The sequence below is a fragment of the Mastomys coucha genome, unplaced genomic scaffold, assembly GCF_008632895.1.
Source record: "Mastomys coucha isolate ucsf_1 unplaced genomic scaffold, UCSF_Mcou_1 pScaffold6, whole genome shotgun sequence".
Classification (NCBI taxonomy): domain Eukaryota; kingdom Metazoa; phylum Chordata; class Mammalia; order Rodentia; family Muridae; genus Mastomys; species Mastomys coucha.
Window position 1 is genome coordinate 27,389,582 of NW_022196912.1, and position 23,886 is coordinate 27,413,467.

At 37.6% G+C, this 23,886-nt stretch overlaps 1 protein-coding gene and 1 pseudogene across 7 annotated transcripts in view; one reads left to right on the top strand and one right to left on the bottom strand.

Annotated features, from left to right (window-relative positions):
• The window catches only part of Atad2b (ATPase family AAA domain containing 2B), a 128,924-nt gene that overhangs the window by 73,028 nt on the left and 32,010 nt on the right, over nucleotides 1-23,886 (top strand). For 6 of the 7 annotated variants that reach the window (XM_031357071.1, XM_031357072.1, XM_031357075.1 and 3 more), the window contains 3 exons: nucleotides 12,780-12,965; nucleotides 16,047-16,182; nucleotides 22,349-22,545. In XM_031357071.1, the coding sequence (XP_031212931.1) occupies nucleotides 12,780-12,965; nucleotides 16,047-16,182; nucleotides 22,349-22,545 (519 nt within the window). The remainder of the gene's footprint in view (nucleotides 1-12,779; nucleotides 12,966-16,046; nucleotides 16,183-22,348; nucleotides 22,546-23,886) is intronic. The other variant, XM_031357073.1, reaches the window with a different exon arrangement.
• Nucleotides 8,481-8,580, bottom strand: LOC116081236 (annotated as a pseudogene).

Here is a 23,886-nt window from a genome sequence, read left to right on the forward strand (position 1 = left end):
TTTTTATGATTTGTTTATTTATTATATGTAAGTACACTGTAGCTGTCTTCAGACACTCCAGAAGAGAGCATCAGATCTCCTTATGGATGGTTGTGAGCCATCATGTGGTTGCTTGGATTTGAACTCACGACCTTTGGAAGAACAGTCGGTGCTCTTAACTGCTGAGCCATCTCTCCAGCTCTGGATCTCCTTTTCAAAGTTGTGGTTTCAAAGATGTTTTAGATGTCTTTAACTTAGAGCCTCACCATAAGAAGGGGACAGTCTTTAGTTGTGATGCCAGGATCTATGATAGACTAGTGATAGTAATTAAACGGTGCATATTTGTGTTCATAGTTTCCTTGATTTTCAACTCTTATGAAATCCTATGTCTTATGAAGCAAGGCTATATAGATGGGGCTGTTTACATTTGTTGAGGATTTTATATATAGTCAAAAAATACATTATAAACAATATAATTCTGGAACTTGAAAGGGATGAGGGAAATAAGTATTTGAGCTAAGGTGACCATGTTGTAACCATTTCTGTATCTCTACATGTATACATAGTGGGAGCTCATTAGGGTCTTTCCCCTCCTTTTTTGTCTTTTTCCATTTTCCTATCTGTGTGTGTGCATACCTGTTTTCATGTATGTGGGTACAAATTCATGTAGAGTCTTCAGTTGATGTTGGGATACATTCTGGGTAGAACTTGCATGCTATTCAGTGAGGTAGGATTCCCCACAGACCCAGAGCTTGCCAGTATAGATAGTCTTGCTTGCCACTTTCCTTTGGTGATCCCTTGTCTGCCCTCTGAGGCTGTAACTAAAGTTGGCTACCATACCCACCTAGCATATACGTGGGTTCTAGCGATCTGCACTCCAGCTGGCTTTTGGCAAGAACTTGACTGTAGAGCCTTCTCTTCAGCCCGTCCTTCTTTTTTGTAAGGGTGTTTGTTATGCTTAGTTCCTCAGACTGGCCTAGAAATCCTGGTCTCCGTCTCCTTAGTAACTGGGATTTCAGATGTGTGATAGTATGTGAGATAGTATGCTCATCAGGATGTGCTTGTTAAATATTTGAATATTCACCGGGCAGTTGTGGCGCATGCCTTTAATCCCAGCACTTGGGAGACAGAGGCATGCGGATCTCTGAGTTCGAGGCCAGCCTTGTCTACAGAGTGAGTTCCAGGACAGCCAAGTCTACACAGAGAAACACTGTCTCGAAAAACCAAAAAAAAAAAAAAAGAATATTCATGTTTCCAGTAAATAAGATGAATGTACTGGGATGCTTTGTTCATTTTTGTATGGCTTTTATAACTGTGAGGTGCCATTTTAAATATTTGGTAACTGTGTTATAGTTATTTAACTGAAAGCCGTTCTCAGATTGGACAGCAGGAAATGCATGTTTGTTAAAAAGTTTATAGTGGTTTCGGCTTAATTTGCCTTTTGTTTACAGTTCTTTGTCAATTAGCAGTATTTCTTATAGAGCTTTGCTTAAAGGTTTCTTTTTAAATTCTGTGGTCCTAATATAAAACTGTATTTTGCTCTCAGTTGACACATCCTAGCTGTGAATTTTTTCCAGTAACATTTACTGATGTTTGCTCATATTTCTCCTTCTGGATTAGAAACTTTTGCAGGTTTGTACAAGTAAGAGAATTATTCAGTGTCATTTCAAGTAAATCCAGATGATGGACTAGGAAAGTATAAATTATGAAAATTGACTTCAGAAAAGAGAGAATCTAAACAGCACTAATTGTAGAAGTAGAAATTGAAAAAGTGTTATAAAAGCACTCAACCTACACAGTTTCATAGGTGAATCATTCTAAAGAAAACTTTCATTCTGATGCTAAAGTGTTCCAAGCATAGGAGAGGAAGAAAGCCAAGAGACTAGCAAAATAGCAGCCACAGCCTTTCAAAGACATACAGAGTGCCAAAGACTGGCCTCCTTAGATGGCAGCCACAGAGAAAACATCACTATAGGGAGCCTTTTAGTTAAAAAAGTGATAGATCACTGGGTGGTGGTGGCACACGCCTTTAATCCCAGGATTTGGGAGGCAGAGGCAGGCAGAGTTGGAGGCCAGCCTGGTCTACAGAGTGAGTTCCAGGACAGCCAAGACTATACAGAGAAACCCTGTCTCGAAAAACCAAAACTAAAACAAACAAACAAAAAAAGTGATAGATCACTATTGAGACATGCAAATTGATTCAAACATTGAGGGAATTAAATATTGGAAAGGCTGTGTTAAGGTTACACATATTGATTGTGATGTCATTGTTTTTGGAAAACCTACAGTATCAAAAATTGTTTAGGACAATAAGAGAATTTTATAAGGTAGGCACTTGCAAACGTAGTGGTCTAAAACTGATTGCTTCCTTTTTTTTTTTTTGGTTTTTCAAGACAGGGTTTCTCTGTGTAGCCCTGGCTGTCCTGGAACTCACTCTGTAGACCAGGCTAGTCTCGAACTCAGAAATCCGCCTGCCTCTGCCTCCCAACTGCTGGGATTAAAGGCGTGCGCCACCACCGCCTGGTGATTGCTTTCTTATATGTTAATCACAGTAAGTTAGAAATACAATAGGTAGAGAGAATGATCTAAAACAGCAACTAAGTTTACCTAGGAATTAACTGAACAAATTAGTGTGCAAGGCCTAAGAAGAAAAACTAAATTCAATTGAAAGGGACAGTTGAATAAAAAAAATTGTTTTAAATTATTTTTTATACTTTAATTCAGGTATAGACCCACATCAGATTAAATAGATAGAACCTTAGCTACATAGCTTCATTATTGTGAGCATTATTAGATCATGTTGTTTAACTCAGCTGTACCTTGATCCCATTACATATGAAATGAAGATGATACTTAGTATGAGGTTGTATTAAAAAATAAATATATCAAGTAGACTTGATATCAGTGCTTTCAACATATTAGCTGTAATCATGCTTTTCATTTTCTTTGCTGCTAAGACCAAAATGAGAGTGCTGTGAGTTCTTTTCTGAATTATTCATAAATTTTAAGTCTAATTCCCTTTTATAATCCCACTATAATTTGAGGGAGCAATCTAACAAGATCTCTGTTTCTTCTAGATAATAAACTTGAGAATCACAAGGTAATTCTAGAGAAAAAAGTATAATATAAAACTTTTTGATTTTTTTTTTAATAGGTATGCTAGGATGACAATAATAAGAAGCTTGTACCTGCACAAGAACAGATAGATAAAGTAAAGGACCAAAAAGACAAGAAAAATAAACAAACAGAACACACACCCTGATCTGTGTAGAATAGCATATGATGATGGCTACAAATACAGTTCCTATCAGTAACATGGAAGAAATGGGTTACTTAGTGAGTGCTTTTTAAAAACTGGCTGTCCTTAATAGGGACAATTATAGAGATAATCACTTGTGTACTGTGTGAAAGCATTCACCTGTCAATAAATTGCTGATTAGCCAATGAACTGAGGCAGGATTAGAAGGTGGGACACCCAACAGAGAGAGGAATTCTGAAATTGTGTCAGGTGCAGGGAGATTCATCCAGACACAGAAGAAGATGGTCATGTGAAACTGAAGACCAGGTAACCAGCTTTGTGGCATGACTTAGAATAAAATAGATGGATAATTAAGATACAAACTAGTTGGGAAAGAGCGCTAAAGCTAATGACCTAAGCATTTATTCATATATAAGAAGTCTCACTTGTTATTTCTGGGAACAAAGTGGATGGGTGCAAAAACACAAGGTTTCAGATGGATTTAACTAAAGACAATAAAAAACAAGGCAATTTAATTTCCTACTTGTTATGTAAATGCAAACAAATTCTAGATCAGCTTTGGAACTGCAGCTAGGAGTATTCACCAGACCCATATACTTATTATTGTTGCTGAGAAAGTAGTTTCTAAACAATATACAAAAGCCAGAACCCAAATAAAGGAACTTAACTACAGAAAAATTTAAGTTTCACATAGCAATGTATATTTCAAATAAAATTAATAGACATTGTCTGGTGAAAAATATATTTTTGTATGTATGTCAAGAGCAAATTTCTTAAATATAAATAGTATTTAAATCAGGAAAGATAAAAAAGTCTTACATAAAAATTTATAAAACACAGCAAGATATAGTGGTGTACAGCTGTAATTTTCAGCATTCAGAAACCTGAGGCAGGACAATCAAGTATTCACAATAATACATTGTGATTGTCTATCTAACTCTGCCAGTGAGAAAAGAAAAGGAAAAAAAGAAGAGAACAAACATGCTTTGTATTTATAAGGAGATTAAAAAAACCAACCAGTTAAAAGGTATTTACCTTCACACATACATATACATGAAATCACAAGTTTTGTTTAAAGTTAACAAAGACTTTAAAACGTTAATTCTAGAAATGCTGGAGATGTTGGATATTTGTTATTTAGTTAAATGGAAATGTAAATTTATATATTTTAGAGTATTGTTATGCTTTTGTTTCGTATAAAATTTAAAGTTGGTATAACCTTTTGATCTAGAATTATATATTTAGGAACTTTGCCCCCTAAAGACCTGTTGGCTATAAGAATTCATTGTCAGATGCAGAAGGATATTAATCATTAATCTTTGTGTTATGATTATATTTTATATTACTTTTATATTTTATATGCTTTGGTGTTTTGATTACATGTATGTCTGTATAAGGGTGTCTGGTCCTCTGAAACTGGAGTGGAGATAGATGTGAACTGCCATGTGGGTGCTGGGAATTGAACCCATGTCCTTTGGAAGAGCAGTCTAATGTACTTCACCACTAAGCCATCTCTTTAGCCTTGTGCTTGCTGACAAACAAAATCCTCTAATGGGGCACTGGAAAACAAGTCATGTATATATTATGAGGCCACCAACAGAGATGAGGTTGGTTTACACTGGGTGATATGGGAAAGTAAAGGCCATGTGTGTGCATGTGTTTGATCTGCTCATGAATGGTTGCTTTGATTTAGGGGCAGAAATCTGAATAATTGGGAATGGATTAAACTTTCATGTTTATTTTCTTTCTGTTTTATGTTTTTAGTTTTGCAGTGATGAAGATCAGACCTAGGACTTTGTGCATATGTGTATGGCCAGTGCTCTTTCACTGAGCTAAAATTTCAGCTAACTTTGTTATTTATACAGATAATTATAATATAAAGGAAGAAAAAGGCCCACCTACAATAGCAACTATTGTGTTTGTAACCTCTTCTTTTTATGGCATTTATATTTAATTATCAAACAAATGAAAGATAAACTAACTTCAAAGGAGATAGATGTATTATCTGTCATCAGTACATTCCCAGATACTTAGAGGCTGATACAGGAGGATAGTTTCTGTCCTGACATATAAGATCAACCAGGGTGGTCCAGCAAGATCCTCCTTTCTCCTTTGTTTTCTCTTTTTGCATGTGTGCACACGAGTGGTGCCTTGAGGGCAGAAGTTAACCTTCAGTGTCATTTCTTAGTAGCCTTGCTCCTTATTTTTGAGGTAGGTTCTCTTACTGGAACCTGAGTCTAACTGATTAAGCTAAATTGGCTGGCCAGAAAGCTTCAAGTATGTTCTTGTCTCTACCAACACTGGGATTACAAGCTCATTCTCCCATGTGTGTCTTTTGAAGTAAGCAGTGGGTGTCAAAATCAGGTGCTCTCTCATACTTGGGTAGTAAAAACTTTACCCAGTAAATTGTCTTTCCCAGCCCTTCCCAAATCCTGTCTCTAAATAATTTTGGTGGGTTGGGCTAACACTTGTAATTCCTGGACACTGGAGGACTGAGGTAAGAGCATTTCAAAAAGGAATATCACAGCTGGAGATAAAGGGTATGACTTTTTTAAAAAGTCACATTCAAAGAGAACCATTTTCAAAATGAGAGTCTCTGTTCTGTAGTTGTCTGCTGTGTGTGTATTGAGGCTCAGCTTATGGGTTTAGTGTGGTAAAGCATATAGAAGGAGCACTCAGGACGCCTTGTAGTAAACTGTTGCTTCATAGTACTGGGAGTCTAGGCCTTTGTAAGAAAAGTCATAACTTGGCTAAATGTGAATCCTAACTTCATATTTCTTGTTCTCTTTCATTTCTGCCCCTCCCTTTTTTTTTGGTCATGTTGGTGGTGAAAGTGGAGGGAGGGGTGTCAATTGATAGGAGAAAAATAATAAAAACCCTTGGCTTCACCATTTTGCTGTGTGGTTTGAGAAAAGTCATTTTCTCAGTGCAGTACAAAAGCTTTTTAGATGCAGAGCTCATGCTTGAGTAAGCAGCAGCTTGGCCAGGCCTTGACTGGGACTGGGCAGTGCAACAGCTAGACTTAGGACTCTGCTGAGCACTGCTGGGGACCGGCTAATCACAGTTCATAAATGTAGTAGTTTTCCAACAGACTCTCCAAAAAGATAATGTTATTAAATAAAACTGATTTAAAAAAAAAAAACAAACAAACCTTATAAAGCTCAGCAAATCTGGTTCTAAGTAGATAAGGAAAAAAAAAATCCTAGGGTAGTGGGAGTGGAGTGGCTCAAGTACTAAATCATAGCATTTAAAAAGTTCTCTTTTCTGTATCCCTTTCCTTTCTTTCTGCCTTCTCTCCTTGGGTCTAGGACTCTGTCCTGAGGATAAGTATATGTGTAGCAGAGGAATCAGTCTATGGCAAGTTACTCTTAGCATGCATTGCTCTAATGTATGTGAAGTTCTACATTTATTTATTCATTTATTTATTTGTTTATGTATTTATTTTATGTGTGTGTGCATGTGCACACACATGTACCATATATATATATATATGTGATGTGTGTGTGTGTATGTGTATGTGTATGCAGAGGTCAGAGAACAACTTTTGAAGCTGTTTCTTCTACTGCATGGGTTCATGGGATTGAACTTATGACATCTGGTTTGATCAAGCAACTTTACCCACTGGTTCCCTTTAATATACTTAATATAAAATAAGTTGGATATTGAATAGTATAGCATGAAAATGAAAAAAGGGAAGAAGACTTAACTAACCTTTAAAGGAATGTATTGCTTGTGTATGAGAAGGTGAAGAGGAGAGCAGACCTGTGGTGCTCTTTACGCTGTGCTGATAGTGTTAACCTCTCTCTTTTTACAAACATACACATGTAAGATGTATCTGTACATACAAAAGTTATGCATGTGAGATGCAGAACTTCCTCTCCCCACGTCTGCCTTGACTTATACATTAATATTAGGGGAGAAATGTATTAGAGGAATGGGTGCCTACTAAAGAATTCCCTCTCTGTTTAAGATTTAGTGTGTCTTAGAATTGCTTGGAGGATTTACTGAAATTTCTTAAATTTTGACTCCAGACCCAGGGATCCTATTTCACTGAATTTGGGATAGGTTTTAGGAACTTATATTTTAAACATGTGCCCCAATCTATTACTATTCTGGGTCTTAAAAAGATTATTATTTTCAGATATAGTACTTTGCAGTCTCTGTCTGGCATTAGTAGGCATAATATGATTCTCTGTATGTATATGTGCCGCTCTTACGATATTGAGCATGTCATAGTATTCCAAGGTGAATGGGAAATTTTGGAACATTCATGGTTGGTACCTAAGTTCACACATAGTTATTGAGCCCTACACTATGTCCTGAGGTGTTACTTAATCTATAGTAAGAGACTTACTAAAAACTAGTGTCAGCGTGCGTAGTGCATGCTGCAATCTCAGTACATGGAGGTAGAGACAGGTAGATCAGGAGTTCAGCATTATCCTGGGCTACATAACGAGTCCAAGGCCAGCCTGGATTACAAGAAACTTTTTCTCTTAACCTCCCCCCAGACTCACGAGACAAAAAGCAGAACAAAAATCAATAATAACTGTAATTCCACCTCTCTTCCATTTTCAGATGTGAATGCTGTCTCCTGTATTGTTCTCATTATTGACTTAGAAAAAAGGATGAATAAATATTATATTTTATCTTTTTATTGAAAGATATATTATTATTATTAAAGATATTAAAATAGAATTAATTTATATGTGGTTTATTTTTTTAAGATTTCAAAAATTATTTTAAATATCTGTATATGAAGGGGTGTATATGTGCACCTGAATGCAAGTGCCCAGGGAAGTCAGAGGGTCAGATTCCACTGGGTCTGCATTTTCAGACATTTGTAAGCCACCTGATGCGGGTGCTGAAAGTGAGACTCAGGCCTTCAGAAGAGCAATGTGTGTTCTCAAACACTGAGCCTAATCTCCAGCTCTTTATGGTTTATCAAAAGCTTTGGGATTTAGGTACTGTATAATGTTATGAATAATTTGAAATGGTGAATTAAATATTTTATTTGGTGAAAGTTTTAGTATTTTTCTATTCCTAGAGAGAAAATATATCTGGAAGTTCTCAGGGAAAGTCATTTGACTATGTAATATTAAAGAATTAATATTTAGCTCAGTGCAGTTTCCCCCTTTTAATTACTTTAAGAATTTCCCATACAATATATTTTGACCATGTTTTTCCCCTCCCCAACTCCTTCCTTTTATCCTACCCACCCAGTTTTATATCCATCCTCCCTCCAAAAGATATGGAGCATGTCACGAATTTGCATGTCATCCTTGTTCAGGGACCAGGCTAATCTGTATTGTTCCAGTTTTAATATATGTGCAGCTGAAGTGCACACTGGTTGTTTTGTGTTTGTTCACATGGGTGTCTGGGTTTTTCTGTGACATACACTCTCCCTGAGTTTGTAAGCAAATTAAATTTCTTATTTCAGAATGTGTAACAGTTACTGATTTGAAGTCTTTATGGAATGAAAATATCAGAAAACTTAACTTTCACAGAGGTTGTTTTGTAGTATTGTCACAGTTCAGAAACAGTACAGATGTGCTTCATCACTGGCTGGCTTTGTACTTACGTAGAAAAACATGGTGCCCTTTTTTGAATTTTTGATCTTTAGAGGTCATACAGTATCTTGTTTTCACAGAAGATGCTCAGTAAATCTTAGGTGAATAAAATATAAATGCAGTAAAATGATATTAATAGAATAAATCACCAGAATACTCTGTAATCTTATGATAGCAAAATATAAAAAAATTCAACTCATTAGTGCTTTAAAATATAGTGCTTTTTGTAAAAGATGAGTTTTAGTCCCCCAGATTTTATTTTTAGCTGTGTTTCATAATTTTAGTATATTAAGTAACTGATATTCTAGAAGTTTCTTGATGACATAAAGTTGTTTGCCTCTTGCCTGTGATAGCCCCTTCTAGATAAGTCAGAGCATATCTGGCTTTGAGTTTTCTACTTTATCCACATTTGCATTTGATTTTTTTTTAATCTAGATTTCAAGATTTCAATTTTTAAACAAAATGGTTTGTAATGAAGCTATAAATTCTTAACTAAAAGCATGTGTAGGACTGGGTATGTAACTCATTGGTAGAATACTGAACAAACTTATGTAAAGCTCTGGATCTTATCCCCAGAGCTGCCAAAATAAAGAAAATGGCAAAAATGTCACACATTGAGCTTGTATGCACTTAATGCTGGGGAGTCCAGCCAATGGTCTGATACACATGCGGGAGTGCTCTACCCCAGACACTTTAGTTTGGTGGCTAGAGTACTGCCTCCACAGTTCTTCTGCTTTTCAGATAATTAGAACTCTTATAAATATAAGTGCAGTTTATATCATTAGTGCTCCCTTGAATGGGGATTTCTAGTTCCAGTAAGCTGAGTTTTGCCTTTGATATTTGGCATAAGTAATTTGTGATGGAAAAAAATCTTAAGGAAAAGAAAACTTGGTTAAGAGACTATAATATCTGGGTCAAGAAGGAAGCCAGGAGCAAATGAACAGTGTAAACAGACACTGGAACATGCTCATTTTACGTGTGCAAGAGTGCTGGTCATGTCAGAGGTGTTTTGAAACGGTTGGTTCAGTAATTTGGCCTACTGTCTTTTTTTCTCTATAACAGTTTTTCTGTTTTCTACTACACCTTGCACATCCACCAATCCAAGACACCTTATAGGTGAGTATTTATCTAGTTCTCAAATGGCATCAGTTGTTCCCAGCCAGTTGCCACTGCATTAAAACTGGGCTCTATTTTTCCTCTGAACTAACTGGTATTTGATTCCACAAAGACTATTGTAGTCCTCAGCTTTACAAATTGCCAACATGGAATGTAGCTCAGTGACAGAGTACTTGCCTGTTGTGTGAAGCCCTGGGTTCCATCCCCAGAACCCTGCTTCCCCAACACCAAAGCATGGTCATGGGTAAACTGTTAAAAGGCTGCCTTTACATTACTCTTATACCAACATCCCACAGTTGATAAGACAATTACATTTCTTTTCTTTGACGTTTATACTCTTAAGAATTTTAAAATGCTAGCTTTCAGGACATCCATTCATTCATTCACTCATTCATTCAGTGCTTCTAATTGACCTTGGGTCTTAGAAACACTATACAAGCACTTCCTAACTAAGTTAAACTTTCAGCTCCCCTTTTAAATTTTTAGTATAAAACTGGGAAATTAGAACAAGTTGGTTTTATATTTAAAACTATGAAGTATACTGTAATATCATGATATACAAACTGAGGAATTAAAAGGAAAAGTCCTTCAGTGCTTTACAATATTTCTAGAAAGTAAAGATGGTTCTCAACTAAATAAAGGCTTAGAGGGAACATTGTAGAAATAATCTGTAGATTTTGTTTATCTCTTATAGTCTTCTGTAGTAAGGTTAATTCTTTAGTCATATCATTATACTCATGGTTTTAAAAAGGTTAAGCCTTTTGGATTTTTCTATATTTGTATTAGACTCATCTACTCTGGGTTTTCTAATCTAATTTGTAAAATTTTATAAAAGAGGGTATTTCTAGGGGCATTGGAAATAATAGAATATTATGTTTAAGTTATAAATTTTGAAGATTTGATGAAAATAAAAAAGAAATCTAAACAAAACTTCATCTCTGAGAATTGGCTGAGTGTGTGCAGTTCACAGTTGCTAGTCAGCAGAGCACTTGTTGCTTGCATTGTTTGGCTTGTGGCTTTATGAAGTTCTTCCTATCCTCAACTTGTTGTAGTGCCCATTCACGCTGGCACTTGGGAGTAGCTGGGTGTTCTCAACATGTGTTCCTATTCAGGCTAGCAGAAGTGCTAGAATAAAAGGCCAAACAACTTTGTAGAGGCATGTTTTGTTTTCTCCTGTACAGCAGGCATGAGGTGACTTACAGTGGTCCATTTATGAAGCTTGTGAGTAGCTATCGTTTGCTAGTCTCTTCTTACTTTCTCTTCCTCTTAGTTTCCCCAGCATAGACAGGAGAACTGGAAAGTAAGAATTAGTTCCTGTCCTCGTCATACCATGCCTGCTCTTGGCAGCATGCAGTAATTAAAAAAAAAAAGAATGTCTCCGTTGCACTCCCGCGTGGTTCCTTCCTATTGCCAATTATTTATACTTGTTCCTTTTCTTTTTTTAATTTTCTATAAGAACTTGGAAAAGGGAAAAATCATAGATTTCCAAAATGTAGGCTAACAGTATTTTAAGGAAAGGTCAGAGTTTGTGAGTCCTGAAGAAACTCTGTCTACAACTGCTCTGGATTGGTGGATACGCAAACAGCAAGCAAAGGAAGGAGCGTCTGCATTCCTCCCACCTTGGGAGAGTCTATTTGAGCCTGTGTTATCTGGCTGCTTACAGTGTTGACAGCACCTTTTATTTTATTCAGAAGGTTTAATATGTGAAATATTAGCGAATAAACTTATGTAATTGGTAAGGGTGCTTATGAAGTAAAAATAGTTCTTTTTGTTCTTTAGAAAATTTCTAATGATTTGTGTGCTTGTGTGTGTGTGTGTGTGTGTGTGTGTGTGTGTGTGTGTGTGTGTGTGTAAATCTTGTTATGTAGCCCAGGCTGGCCTTACACTTGCTCTGTAACCCCATCTGTCTTGGAATTTTAAGTCCTTTTGCCTCAGCCACCTACAAGTTGGGATTATAGGCATGCATTACTACATCTGCTTTAGTCATTTGTGTTAGGTTCTTATTTATCTTTTACATTACGTAGGCTCATTGTAATATGTTTAAAATAAAGGAAATAACTAAGGAATAGAAATTTCTAGTTAGAAGAAATATTGTCAGATGTTCAACATTTATATCTAAACTTGTTAAAAAGATTGCATATTGACATGCAAGAATTCAGTGTTGGGCTCAACCGATGTTAACTCACATGCAGAGGAGAGCAGTTCTGCTTGGCATTTTACTAACATGCAGTCTGGTTCTTACATGTCAGCCGAGTGTGATGGGAAGGATGGTTTTAACAACTGAGGAAAATGCTGTTTTAATTTTCTGACAGTGGAAGTGTCTCAGAGCTTATTGTTTCCCTTTAGAGAAGTAAGACTGTTTTATAACTATGAAGAATTGAGTTATAGAGATGAATAAGTATGGAAGCAGAGAGTCCATTAAATTTAAGCTCTAGGGTAGTGCATCTTGATTAACATATGTATTCTTGTATTCGGTGATTTTAGACATTGCTTAGGTATTTCAACAGTGCTGTTCTTGTCTTCCTTATTGAAGTTCACTAGTAACACTAACATTAATATGGGTAATAGAAGTGTTATGCTTATTTTTTATTTGCAGCATTTTTATAGTGGTATGCCTTATTATTTGTACATGGTAAAAACCAATTTTCTATCTTTATGCTATTAATATGTACTGAATAGGAGTGGTTAAATTATAAAATACCTTATAGTGTGTGATGAGGCAAGAGTATCCTAGGCTTTTGTATCCTATCATAAGAAGTTAAGTTTGGGAATGATTGGCATATTTAATGTATCCAGGGGTTGATGTGTAGGTTTTAGAGTACTCAATTTGAGCTTTTAAACACTGGTTCTTTCCTTAGATATTTCGAGAAGCTCGAAGAACAGTACCGAGTATTGTTTACATGCCTCATATTGGTGACTGGTGGGATGCTGTCAGCGACACTGTGAGAGCAACTTTTCTGACATTGCTGCAGGATATACCGTCCTTTTCACCTATATTTTTATTGTCTACCTCTGAAACCATGTACAGTGAGCTACCTGAAGAGGTAAGAAGTGCCTAACTATCCATTTTGCCTTATTACATTGTTGTGAGCCTAGCCTTTAATGGCTGAGCCATGTCTCTAGCCTGGCTTATTATATTGCTACAAAAATTGTTGACTTATTAAATTAAACAACTTTTAACTAGAATAAAAATCACAATTTTTATACCAGATCTATAGTGTTTTAGCCCCCATTCACTTCATTGTTGTGAAGATGAGACACTTCCATGCCTAAAGCAGAGTCTGCTATGCAGCCCCCTCAGAAAGCCTGCGCTTTTCCATCACTTGTCCCTCTATAATGCCCTCTTCATTCTTTGTGAGATTGCTTGATGGGGTTGGGACCTGGAGCTTTTCATTTGTAGAGTTAGATTTTATTTAGGTTAAATATTATCGTGCATTTTTCTTTTAAAAATTATATCTGAAATTTACTTTTGAGTTCAAATAAAAAGTAGAGCCGTAGTTGATTCAGGGGAAGAAATTGGCTTTGAATGAAACTCATCAAAATTATGTCTGTCTGTCTGTCTGTCTAGCTACACTCCCCCTTTTTATTTTTTAAAGATTTATTTATTTTATTTATATGAGTACATTGTAACTGTCCTCAGACACACCAGAAAAGAGCATCAGATCCCATTACAGATGGTTGTGAGCCACCATGTGGTTGCTGGGAATTGAACTCAGGACTTCTAGAAGAGCAGTCAGTGCTCTTAACCACTGAGCCATCTCTCAACCCCCACACCCCCGCTTTTTTTTTTTTCAGACAAAGTTTCTCTGTAGCCCTAGCTGTCCTGGAACTTGCTCTGTAGATCAGGCTGGCTTCAAACTTATGGAGAACTGCATGCTCTGCCTCCTCTGACTGCTGGGATTAAAGGATGTGCCATGACTGCCCAACTTGATTAAATTTTTTAAAAAGTGATTTATTTTTATTTTATGTATATTGGTGTTTTGCCTGCAGTTAAGACCATCACTCAATTTCTATACTTTATTAAGGTGCCTGTTTGCTGTAATGTGATGTCTTAAGTCTGAATTTACTTAAGGCATGTGTCGTTTGCTTTCTTTACCCTTCTATCAACAATGAGTAGAAAACTACCTCGTATAGTTTCTGGTCATATACCTATAAACACACATAGACATTTATGTACTTACGTATTTCAAGCACAGTAAATCTCGACTGAGTGAATGAACAGGCTATATGAAAGATAGATTATCACTGCTCTACAGGAATTAAAGTTTAGAGGGAAGAGAGACATTGAAAACGTCAAAAAATGATGGAAATACTATATACAGTATGAAGTTGAAGAGATGGCTATCCTCTTGCAGAAGATTTGGGTTCAGTTCCTAGCGCCCACATTAGTAGCCTTATAACCAGTTGTAACACCAACTGCAGCGGCTGTGACACTCTCTTTTGTCACAAATCCATATTCACACATATATACACACACAATATTATCTTTTTTGAAAAGCTACAGTAGTAGAATAAAAAATAAATTTTAAGTTTATTACTGAAAAGATTTCACTAAAAATGGAAAGCAAACCACAGACTGACTTGTAGATCAGCTTTGAAATAGATCATTTTTCTGATGGATAACATTAAAAATGTATTTTAAAAAACTCTTTTAACTTAATAATGTAGTAATCCAGTTGGGTCATAGTTGGCTTAGTGAGTAAAGGCACTTGCTGCCAAAAATGACCACCTGTGTTTGAACCGTTCCTGTGGTGGAAATAAAGAACTGACTCTTGGAAGTTGTCTTTCTGACCTCCACAGACATTCTATGGCACCTGTACAACTACATGCATGCACACGCACACAAGCACATGCAAATACCATCAAATGTTTTGTGTGTGTATATGTGTATGTGCGTCTTTTGGTTTTTTGAGACAGGGTTTCTCAGTGCAGCTTTGGCTGTCCTGGAACTCACTCTGTAGACCAGACTGGCCTCCAACTCACAGAGATCTACCTGCCTCTGCTTCCCAAGTACTGAGATTAAAAGTATGTGCCACCACCACCCGGCCCCATCAAATGATTTTTGATAAAGGTTTTGGGACTGTTAAATCTGGGAAAGTCTATTCTACATGCTAAAAAAATGAAGCTGAATGCTTACCTAATACCTAATGCAAAATTAACTTAAAGATATGTAAGAGCTACAACTTTTAAGATTCTTAGAAGTAAGCATGGTAATAAACTTTATGACACCATATTTGAGAGCAAGTTCTTGGACATGGCACCAAAAAAGCAAAAATAAGTAAGGTGGATCTTGCAAAAATTGAAAACATTTGTAGATCAATGGATATTATTGATAGAGTGAAAGGCAAACCATAAAATAGGAGATTCGAAACAATAAGCTTTTTATCAGAGAATTTGGCGTCTAGAAGGTAGAAGTTAGACCTAAAACCAGTCAACCAACCAGCCAACCAACCAACCAACCAACCAACCAACCAACCAACCGGACAAAAAAAATCAAAGGCAGTGTGAGGCGTCATGTGACAAATGTGGATGGTATACAGGACTTTAAGTTGAATATCTTGGAAGGGGGAGCTGTGTATTGAAAACCTTTCTAGAGCAGGTGAGGAGATGGGAGGCAGGTATGAGCAGACAGTAGATACTGAGAGATGAGAACTACTGACTTACTTTTACTTTGAATTTTCATTAAAGCTGTATGATGGAATAGTCTGTGTGAAGTATTTCCAACTCTAGTTTATTGACAGCAGAACCAGGATTCCAGAGGGTACAATGAATAGACTTGGTAGGGAAAGAACAGAGGATAAGTAGAAAGAAATAAGATTTTTAAGAGTTACTGTTAATATGCTTACAGCTCCTTATTGTATGTTCTAAATACCTTGGTACTATGTAATATCTCTACAGTCAATTACTTGATTTCTTTTACCTGATGATTTTTACATATATACTTCCACTGGTTATAGACTTAGACAACTGGACTCTTCACCGTGGTTTCGTTTATGGAGTCAAACCTTTTGTCAGAATGAGTGTGCTGTGTTTGTTGAGAATGGGACAAGAAATGGAAGGAATTTTAATTTGATTTAATGTGTATGCTTTTAATTCTGTATTCTCTTTTGTGTGTGTATGTATAGGTTAAATGTATCTTTAGAATACAGTATGAAGAGGTATTATACATTCAAAGGCCTATTGAAGAAGATCGAAGAAAATTTTTCCAAGAACTTATTCTCCATCAGGCGTCAATGGCACCACCACGAAGGAAACATACTGGTAAGTCCCAACACTTTACAAGAAAAAGACAATGGAATTAAGAAATATTCAGGTCATCAGTCTTGGTGGCAAACATATTTGCCCACTGAGCCGTCTCACTGGGTAGACATGTTGAAAATGGCTGTGTGGTTACCCAATCCAAGGTTGAGTACATCTTTGTTAAAGTTTTTTTTTTTTTTAATTAAATATTTTCTTCATTTACATTTCAAATGTAAAATGTAAAACCCTTTCCTGGTTTCCCCTCCACAAAAACCCCCTATCCCCTTCCCCCTCCCCCTGTTCACCAACCCACCCTCTCCCGATTCCTGGCCTTGGCATCTCCCTACACTGAGGCTTAGAACCTTCACAGGACCAAAGGCCTCTCCTCCCATTGATGACCGTCTAGGCCATCCTCTGCTACATATGCAGCTGGAGCCATGAGTCCTACCATGTATACTTTTTGGTTGGTGGTTTAGTCCCTGGGAGCTCTGGGGGTTAGTTCATATTGTTGTTCTTCCTATAGGGCTGCCAACCCCTTCAGCTCCTTGGGTCTTTTCTCTAGCTCCTTCATTGGGGACCCTGTGCTCAGTCCAATGGATGGCTGTGAGCCTCTACTTCTGTATTTGTCAGGCATTGTCAGAGCCTCTCAGGAGACAGCTATATCAGGCTCCTGTCAGCCAGCATTTGCTGGCATCCACAATAGTGTCTGGGTTTGGTGATTGAATATGGGAAGGATTCCCAGGCAGGGCAGTCTCTGGATTGTCCTTCCTTCAGTCTCTGCTCCATAGTTTGTCTCTGCAACTCCTTCCATGGGTATTTTGTTCCCCCTTCTAAGAAGGATCGAAATATCCACGCTTTGGTCTTTCTTCTTCTTGATGTGGTTTGTGGATTGTATCTTGGGTATTCCAAGCTTCTGGGCTAATATCCACTTATCAGAGAGTGTATACAACGTGAGTTCTTTTGTGATTGGGTTACCTCACTCCAGATCCATCCATTTCCCTAAGACTTTCATAAATTCATTGTTTTTAGTAGCTGAGTAGTACTCCATCATGTAAATGTACCACATTTTCTGTATCCATTCTTCCATTCAGGGACATCTGGGTTGTTTCCAGGTTCTGGCTATTATAAATAAGGCTGCTGTGAACATAGTAGAGCATGTGTCCATATTACATGTTGGAGCATCTTCTGGATATATGCCCTGGAGTGGTATTGCTGGGTCCTCTGGTAGTACTATGTCCAATTTCCGGAGAAACCGCCAAACTGATTTCCAGAGTGGTTGTACCAGCTTACAATCCCACCAGCAATGAAGGGGTGTTCCTCTTTCTCCACAACCTCGATAGCATCTGCCATTCTGACTGGTGTGAGGTGGAATCTCAGGGTTGTTTTGCATTTCCCTGATGACTAAGGATGTTGAACATTTCTTTAGGTGCTTCTCAGCCATTCGGTATTCCTCAGTTGAGAATTCTTTGTTTTATTAATCCCAACTTCAGAAATTCTGGTAGATTTTGCATTCAACAGCTCAAAAAGCCAAGGAGAAAAAGTTATCAGTTCTTCTATATTTTACTCTTTGAAGTACCTGGTTCTTGAAATGGCAGGATGTGAATAACAAGTTATTGATTACTTTGTGGAGCAGGGCAAGTTTGATAATCTGAGAGGTGGCATGCTACTTTTCTTTTGTTACAAAATGCCTGACAAAAATAAGGAAGGAAGGGTTTGCATAGATGCAGTCAATTTCAATAAGAAAGCATCATACAGTGGAAGGAGAGCAAGACACTGGTCATGCTGTGTCTACACTTGTAAAGCTGAGTGGGGAATGCTGGTGCAGTGTGCCTCCTCCTGTGCGGGCCCCAGACCACCGAGTGATGTTCTTTACCCTGGAGGTGTCGGCCCTTGTCATAGACACAACCAGAGCTGAATCTCCTGGGTGATTCTACGTTTAGTCATGTTGACAGTGGAATTGAACAACAAAAGCTGGTCAGAATGTGGTCTTTTCTGCTTTACTTGCTAATTTAAAAATATTTATTTAGTATATATTATGTGATATTTGAAAGTCTACCATATCCCTGTTTTAAGCATTTTTTTCCCCTTGGGTTTGGAACCGTAGCATTTAGAAAACCTCGAGAACTCATTGGGTTTTAGGCTGCCTGAATTAGGAGAGGACTGCAGTCTAAGACATTGAGGAAGATTTCTTTCTCTACTTTTAAAGGTACATAAAAAGGAGGTCCTACTGTTGTTCCAAAGGCAGGGGCCTAGGCTGGTGGCTTGCTGCACGGTGTCTTAATTAAAAAGGAGGCAATGTATGAATGAGTTATTTTATTGTAGGAAGGATAGAATGTGCTGGTTGAGTAGAGAGAAGGAAAGGAGAGGAAGGAGAGAGAAAGCAAGAGAAGAGAACAAAGAGCAGAGAGGAGAGAGAGCAAGAGAGAGAGGAGAAGAGTAAGAGAGAAAGTAAGAGTGAGATGGGAGAGAAGTAAGAGAACAAGAGAGCAAGAGAAAGTAAGAGAACAAGAGAGAAAAGTAAGAGAGTGAGAGGAAGTAAGAGTGAGAGGGGAGAGAAGTAAGAGAGCAAGAGAGTGAGGAGGGGGCAAACCACCCCTTTTGTTATATGGGGCATGGCATGCCTGGCTTGTGGTCAGATGACTGTATGTAAGGTCCAGCTAGAATGCTGGGAGTTTGAGGCATTGTCTGCCTGATAGAGCACACATCTCCTGCAGGGGCAGCTGTGAGGGGTCTGGGCTGAAATCTGAGCCATTGGTCTCAGGAGCTATCACCGAACTCCTACTGTCCCTTTTGAACAAATTTACTTTGCTCAGTGGGTCGCCGGGGTTCTGAGGTGGCCACTCTACTGGACTTCGGATGTCAGAACTGCCCACTGCCCCACATCCTACTGCTAATCTTTCAGCCTCTTCAAGAAAACATTATTTTTGTTAAAACAATTTTAAGCCTATATTACCTTGTTCTATTTTTTAAAATGTCATTATAATTAATTCTTGGAAAATTTCATATATGCATAAGTGCACTTTAATATGCACCCCACTCTTTTTCCACCTCCTCCCAGATCCACACCCTATCCCCTTAGTCCCTCCCCTGTTCTTTTACATTTATCTTAACTGTTCTTTTCAGATACTAAATATTTTTCCCTTTCTTGTTAAGTTCTTATGTTTTCATAAATATCTACTTGTTTTGTTTTTTTTTGTTGTTTATGTGTTATTAGTATATCAAATATTTTTACCTTGTTAGCAGTTTATTTTACTGTTTTATATACTCTTAGATAAATATATTTTTAGTCTCATCAATCTGAATTTATTTTGAAACTCATTCTACTTTAGCATCTCAGTGCTGGATGGTGTCACCATGTCTGGCTTAAAATCTGTTTTTTTTTTTTTTTAAGTATTCTTTTCTTTATGCTTAAAATTTTTATTTACTGTGTTTGTGTATGATCGACAACTTTATGGAGTTAGTTATTTCCTTTTACCTTTATGTGGGTTTTGGAGATTGAACTCAAGTCTCTAAAGTAAGTATTTTACCCATTAAGCCATCTTACTGGCCCTTGTTATATTTTTCTTTCTTTCTTTCTTTCTTTCTTTCTTTTTTTTTTTTTGAGACAGAGTCTTACTATGTAGTCCTGGCTGGCCTTGAATTCATGATTGTCTTATATACCACTCAGAATAGGTGGTTCATTGACTTTCATTTTTCATGTTAAAGACTCCATGAAAATACTTAGTATTTGAGTCTCGAGCTTTACTATGATAGCAAGAAAATATATTTTTTTCTTTATTAAAAGTTAAAAGCTTTATGAAGATTTCCCTCTCCCCTCTCTCTCTCTCTCTCTCTCTCTCTCTTTCTCTCTCTCTCTTTCTCTTTCTCTCTTTCTTCTCTTCCTCCTCTTCTCCTCCTCCTCCTCCTTGAACTCACAGATATCCACCTACCTCTGCTCCCAGAGTACTAAGATTAAAGATGTGTGCCACCACATTGAACTTGAAAGATAATTTTGTAATTCAGTTCATATATCTGACAAAGGAATATGAAGAAGACAATATGGACATCTCTCAGCACTTTACAGAAGAAAATAAAAACATTTCAGTAATAAAATGGGCAAATGATATAATATGTACATAGCTGGTAAATAAACATGAAATTATTATACGTGCTGATGGAAATGTCTTATTAGCATCTTCATTAGGATATTGTAGTTTTTTGTTTTTGTTTTGTTTTTGTTTTTTTTCAAGACAGGGTTTTATCTGTATAACCTTGGCTGTCCTGGAACTCACTGTGTAGACCCCAGGCTGGCCTCGAACTCAGAAATCCACCTGCCCTGCCTCCTAAGTGCTGGGATTAAAGGCGTGCGCCATGACTGCCCAGCAGGATGTTGTATTCTTCCAAGATTTCATCAGTGGGTAAAGTTTGTATAAGATTCCCTATGTTATTTCCTTTTGTTATTACATTTTTGTTATGAACTTGAAATAAAAAAAACACCAGAAATAAAATCCACAACAAAGTTAAAGCTAGAAAAATAGCCTTCTAGTCAGGCAGTGGTGGCGCACGCCTTTAATCCCAGCACTTGGGAGGCAGAGGCAGGAGGATTTCTGAGTTCGAGGCCAGCCTGGTCTATAGAGTGAGTTCCAGGACAGCCAGGGCTACATAAAGAAACCCTGTCCCGGAAAAAACTCCAAAAAAACAAAAACAAAAACAAAAACAAAAATAGCTTTCTATCCTTTTTTCACAACTCCTGCATCCTGTTTTCCTCATTCCTTACCCCCTTTCTTGTTCTTCTTTCTATATCTTGTATCCATATGCACATTTGTTTGAATATATAGGCTATTATCCACATGTGCGGGAGAACATGTAGAGTTTTTTCCCCCCCCCAAGATTGGGTGATCTTGCTTCATATTGTACAGTCCATCTATTTTGCCATGAAGTTCTTTAAAAGAATCAGAGGATATTGTCATTAGAAAATTAATGTTTTAAGGTGTTTAGTTTGTCTTAGGTTCATAATAAAAACTTAGATTTTACATATGATAGTTCAGCCTGGCTTGCTTGCTTTCTTTCTTCCTTTCTTTCTTTCTTTTTGAGCTTCTGCTTTGTGAAGCTGGAGAGAGGCCCTAGTGGTTAAGATCATATGTTGTTTAAGCATGAAAGCTGAAATCCAGGACATGTACAAGGCAAGAATGGCTCGGTGCTACATGTAACCCTGGTGTGGACAAGGACACAAACAGAAGGGTCTTTGGGGCTTGCTGGCTGCCATTCTCACTGAAAAATGAAAGCTCCAGCCTCAGTGAGAGACCCTGCCTTGAAGGGAGGAATAGAACAGGGAGATAGATAGGGAGCTCACTGATGCCCCGCTCTGGCCTAGACACACGTGTCAGTGCACACCCTCATAGACATACATGCACGTGTGCATGCACACGCACACACACCCTCACAGACACACGTGCATGTGTGCATGCACATGTACACACACCCCTTCATACAGACACAGTGCACGTGTGCATACACACGCACACCCTCATAGACACACGTGCACATGTGCATGCACACACACATCCTCATACAGACACAGTGCACATGTGCATGCACACGCACACACCCCCTCAGACACACGTGCATGTGTGCATGCACACACACCCTCTTAGACACACGTGCACATGTGCATGCACATGTACACACACCCCTTCATAAAGACACAGTGCACGTGTGCATACACACGCACACCCTCATAGACACACGTGCATGTGTGCATGCACACACATATCCTCATACAGACACACGTGCACATGTACATGCACACGCACACCCTCATAGACACACGTGCATGTGTGCATGCACACACACACATACCCTCATACAGACACACGTGCACATGTGCATATGTGCATGCACACACAGTTTCTACCTTTATTTTCCTTCCATCCTTGTAGGTGTTGCTCACTGCCCCTTGTGGGTCTCAGAATGAGGAGAGAGTTCTAGAGGACTAGGAGACCTGTCCTCTGGACCTGTATGTTATTTAATGAGGTGAAGTTATTCTCTTACTTCCTTTTAATTTCCATTTGAAGTTTTGCTTATTGGATTTTCATGGTTTGTGGACTTGTAATTTTACTTTTCTTTACAGATGTTTTGAGAGAATGCCAGAATACCAATTGAGTCCTGGCTTAATCGTGCTAAATTAAACTTCCCCCCACTTTTTTAGCTCTTCGTGCTATGGAAGTGCTTCCACTTGCACTACCGTCTCCTCCTCGTCAGTTATCAGAATCAGAAAAAAATCGGATGGAAGACCAGGAGGAAAATACATTACGAGAATTGCGGTTGTTCCTCAGGGATGTTACCAAGAGGCTGGCCACAGATAAACGCTTTAACATCTTCAGCAAACCGGTGGATATTGAAGAGGTCTTGTTTCAGTAGTGTGCAAACAGTGAAGTTGAACTGGCTAAAAGAAAAAAAATATTGACATCTTTTTTGGAAGGAAAAAAAGCAAAGGCATGGATGAATATTTCCCCTAGCCTGTAAAATTTTAATCCATGTGATAAATACCAGTGTCACCAGCAAACATCTGGTGACTTTTGAGTGAAATTAGTGACCAATTAGTATACATCCTCTTAATTATTATTTTTCTCTGTGATCACCTACTCTTTTAAGAGGAGGATTAAAATCATTACTTTTGTGAAATGTCCATAATAGACTATTTTTATTCCAGGATAAATCCTGCTTTAAAACTGTGAATGTCAACCTATTGGGCCAGTTATTGGCATTTCCTTAACCATCTGTGACTGTGGAAAGAGGCGGTCAAGTCTCCAACTGCCTTAGTCTTTCTACTTTAGAAAGGCCTCTCACTGAGATGCCACTAGAGGTTAAACACATCCCATGTTCTTAAAATTGTTTTCTGCTCTAAAGATTTTTCTCTGTTCCCAGTGGAAAATTCCTCACTATGTATGTGTATTGTTTTGTGTAATCGTGGGAACTTGGTCTGTGATGGTGAGAAAAGGAATTTTCCATTTGGAATATGCTAGAATGCTGTCAATTCAAAAAACTTTTTATCCTGGGATAATATAGCATGGATGAACACAATATAATCTTTTCTGGCCTTCTCCTTATAGTTCAGACTCCATGTTTGAGCAGTTTTGGTGTCTAGTTCTTTTTTGTCATTAAGAATATTTGAATTATAAAGTGATTCAAAGTTGAATGTTGTGTCCTAAATGTGAAATCTGTGTTTTTGAACCTGAGCAGATTCCTTTGGAATCATTACGTCATCTGTGACTGGAAAGAATGAGTTAGTGATCTCTGAAAATATACATCTTCCCCTTCTTTTGGAATAAAGGGACTGTCAGAAGTTTTTGTTGAATGTTTAACTACAGTGTGTAGATTTGATAACTTTCAAATCACATGCAAGAAGGTCATTTTATTCCTTTTCAGTGTTACCAGTTGAGGAAGTTGACTAGTGATATAGCCAAGTTTTGAAAGTTTTTTTTTCCAAATTTAAAGCCCATAGTCTTTTTATTTATTTTTTAACTTAAGACACAGTCTCATTATCTAGATTTGGAGGATCTTGAACTTACAATCTTCTAGCTCCCAAATTTTGAATTATAGGCATGACCACTGTGCTTGAAAGCCCACATTATTTTGTCTTTTCCATTGTAGCTATCTTCTGCCTTTTCCTACTGGAGTGATAGGACCTAAAAAATATGCCTAATTTATGCTTTTACCTTAAGTAAAACACAAACACACAGAGAG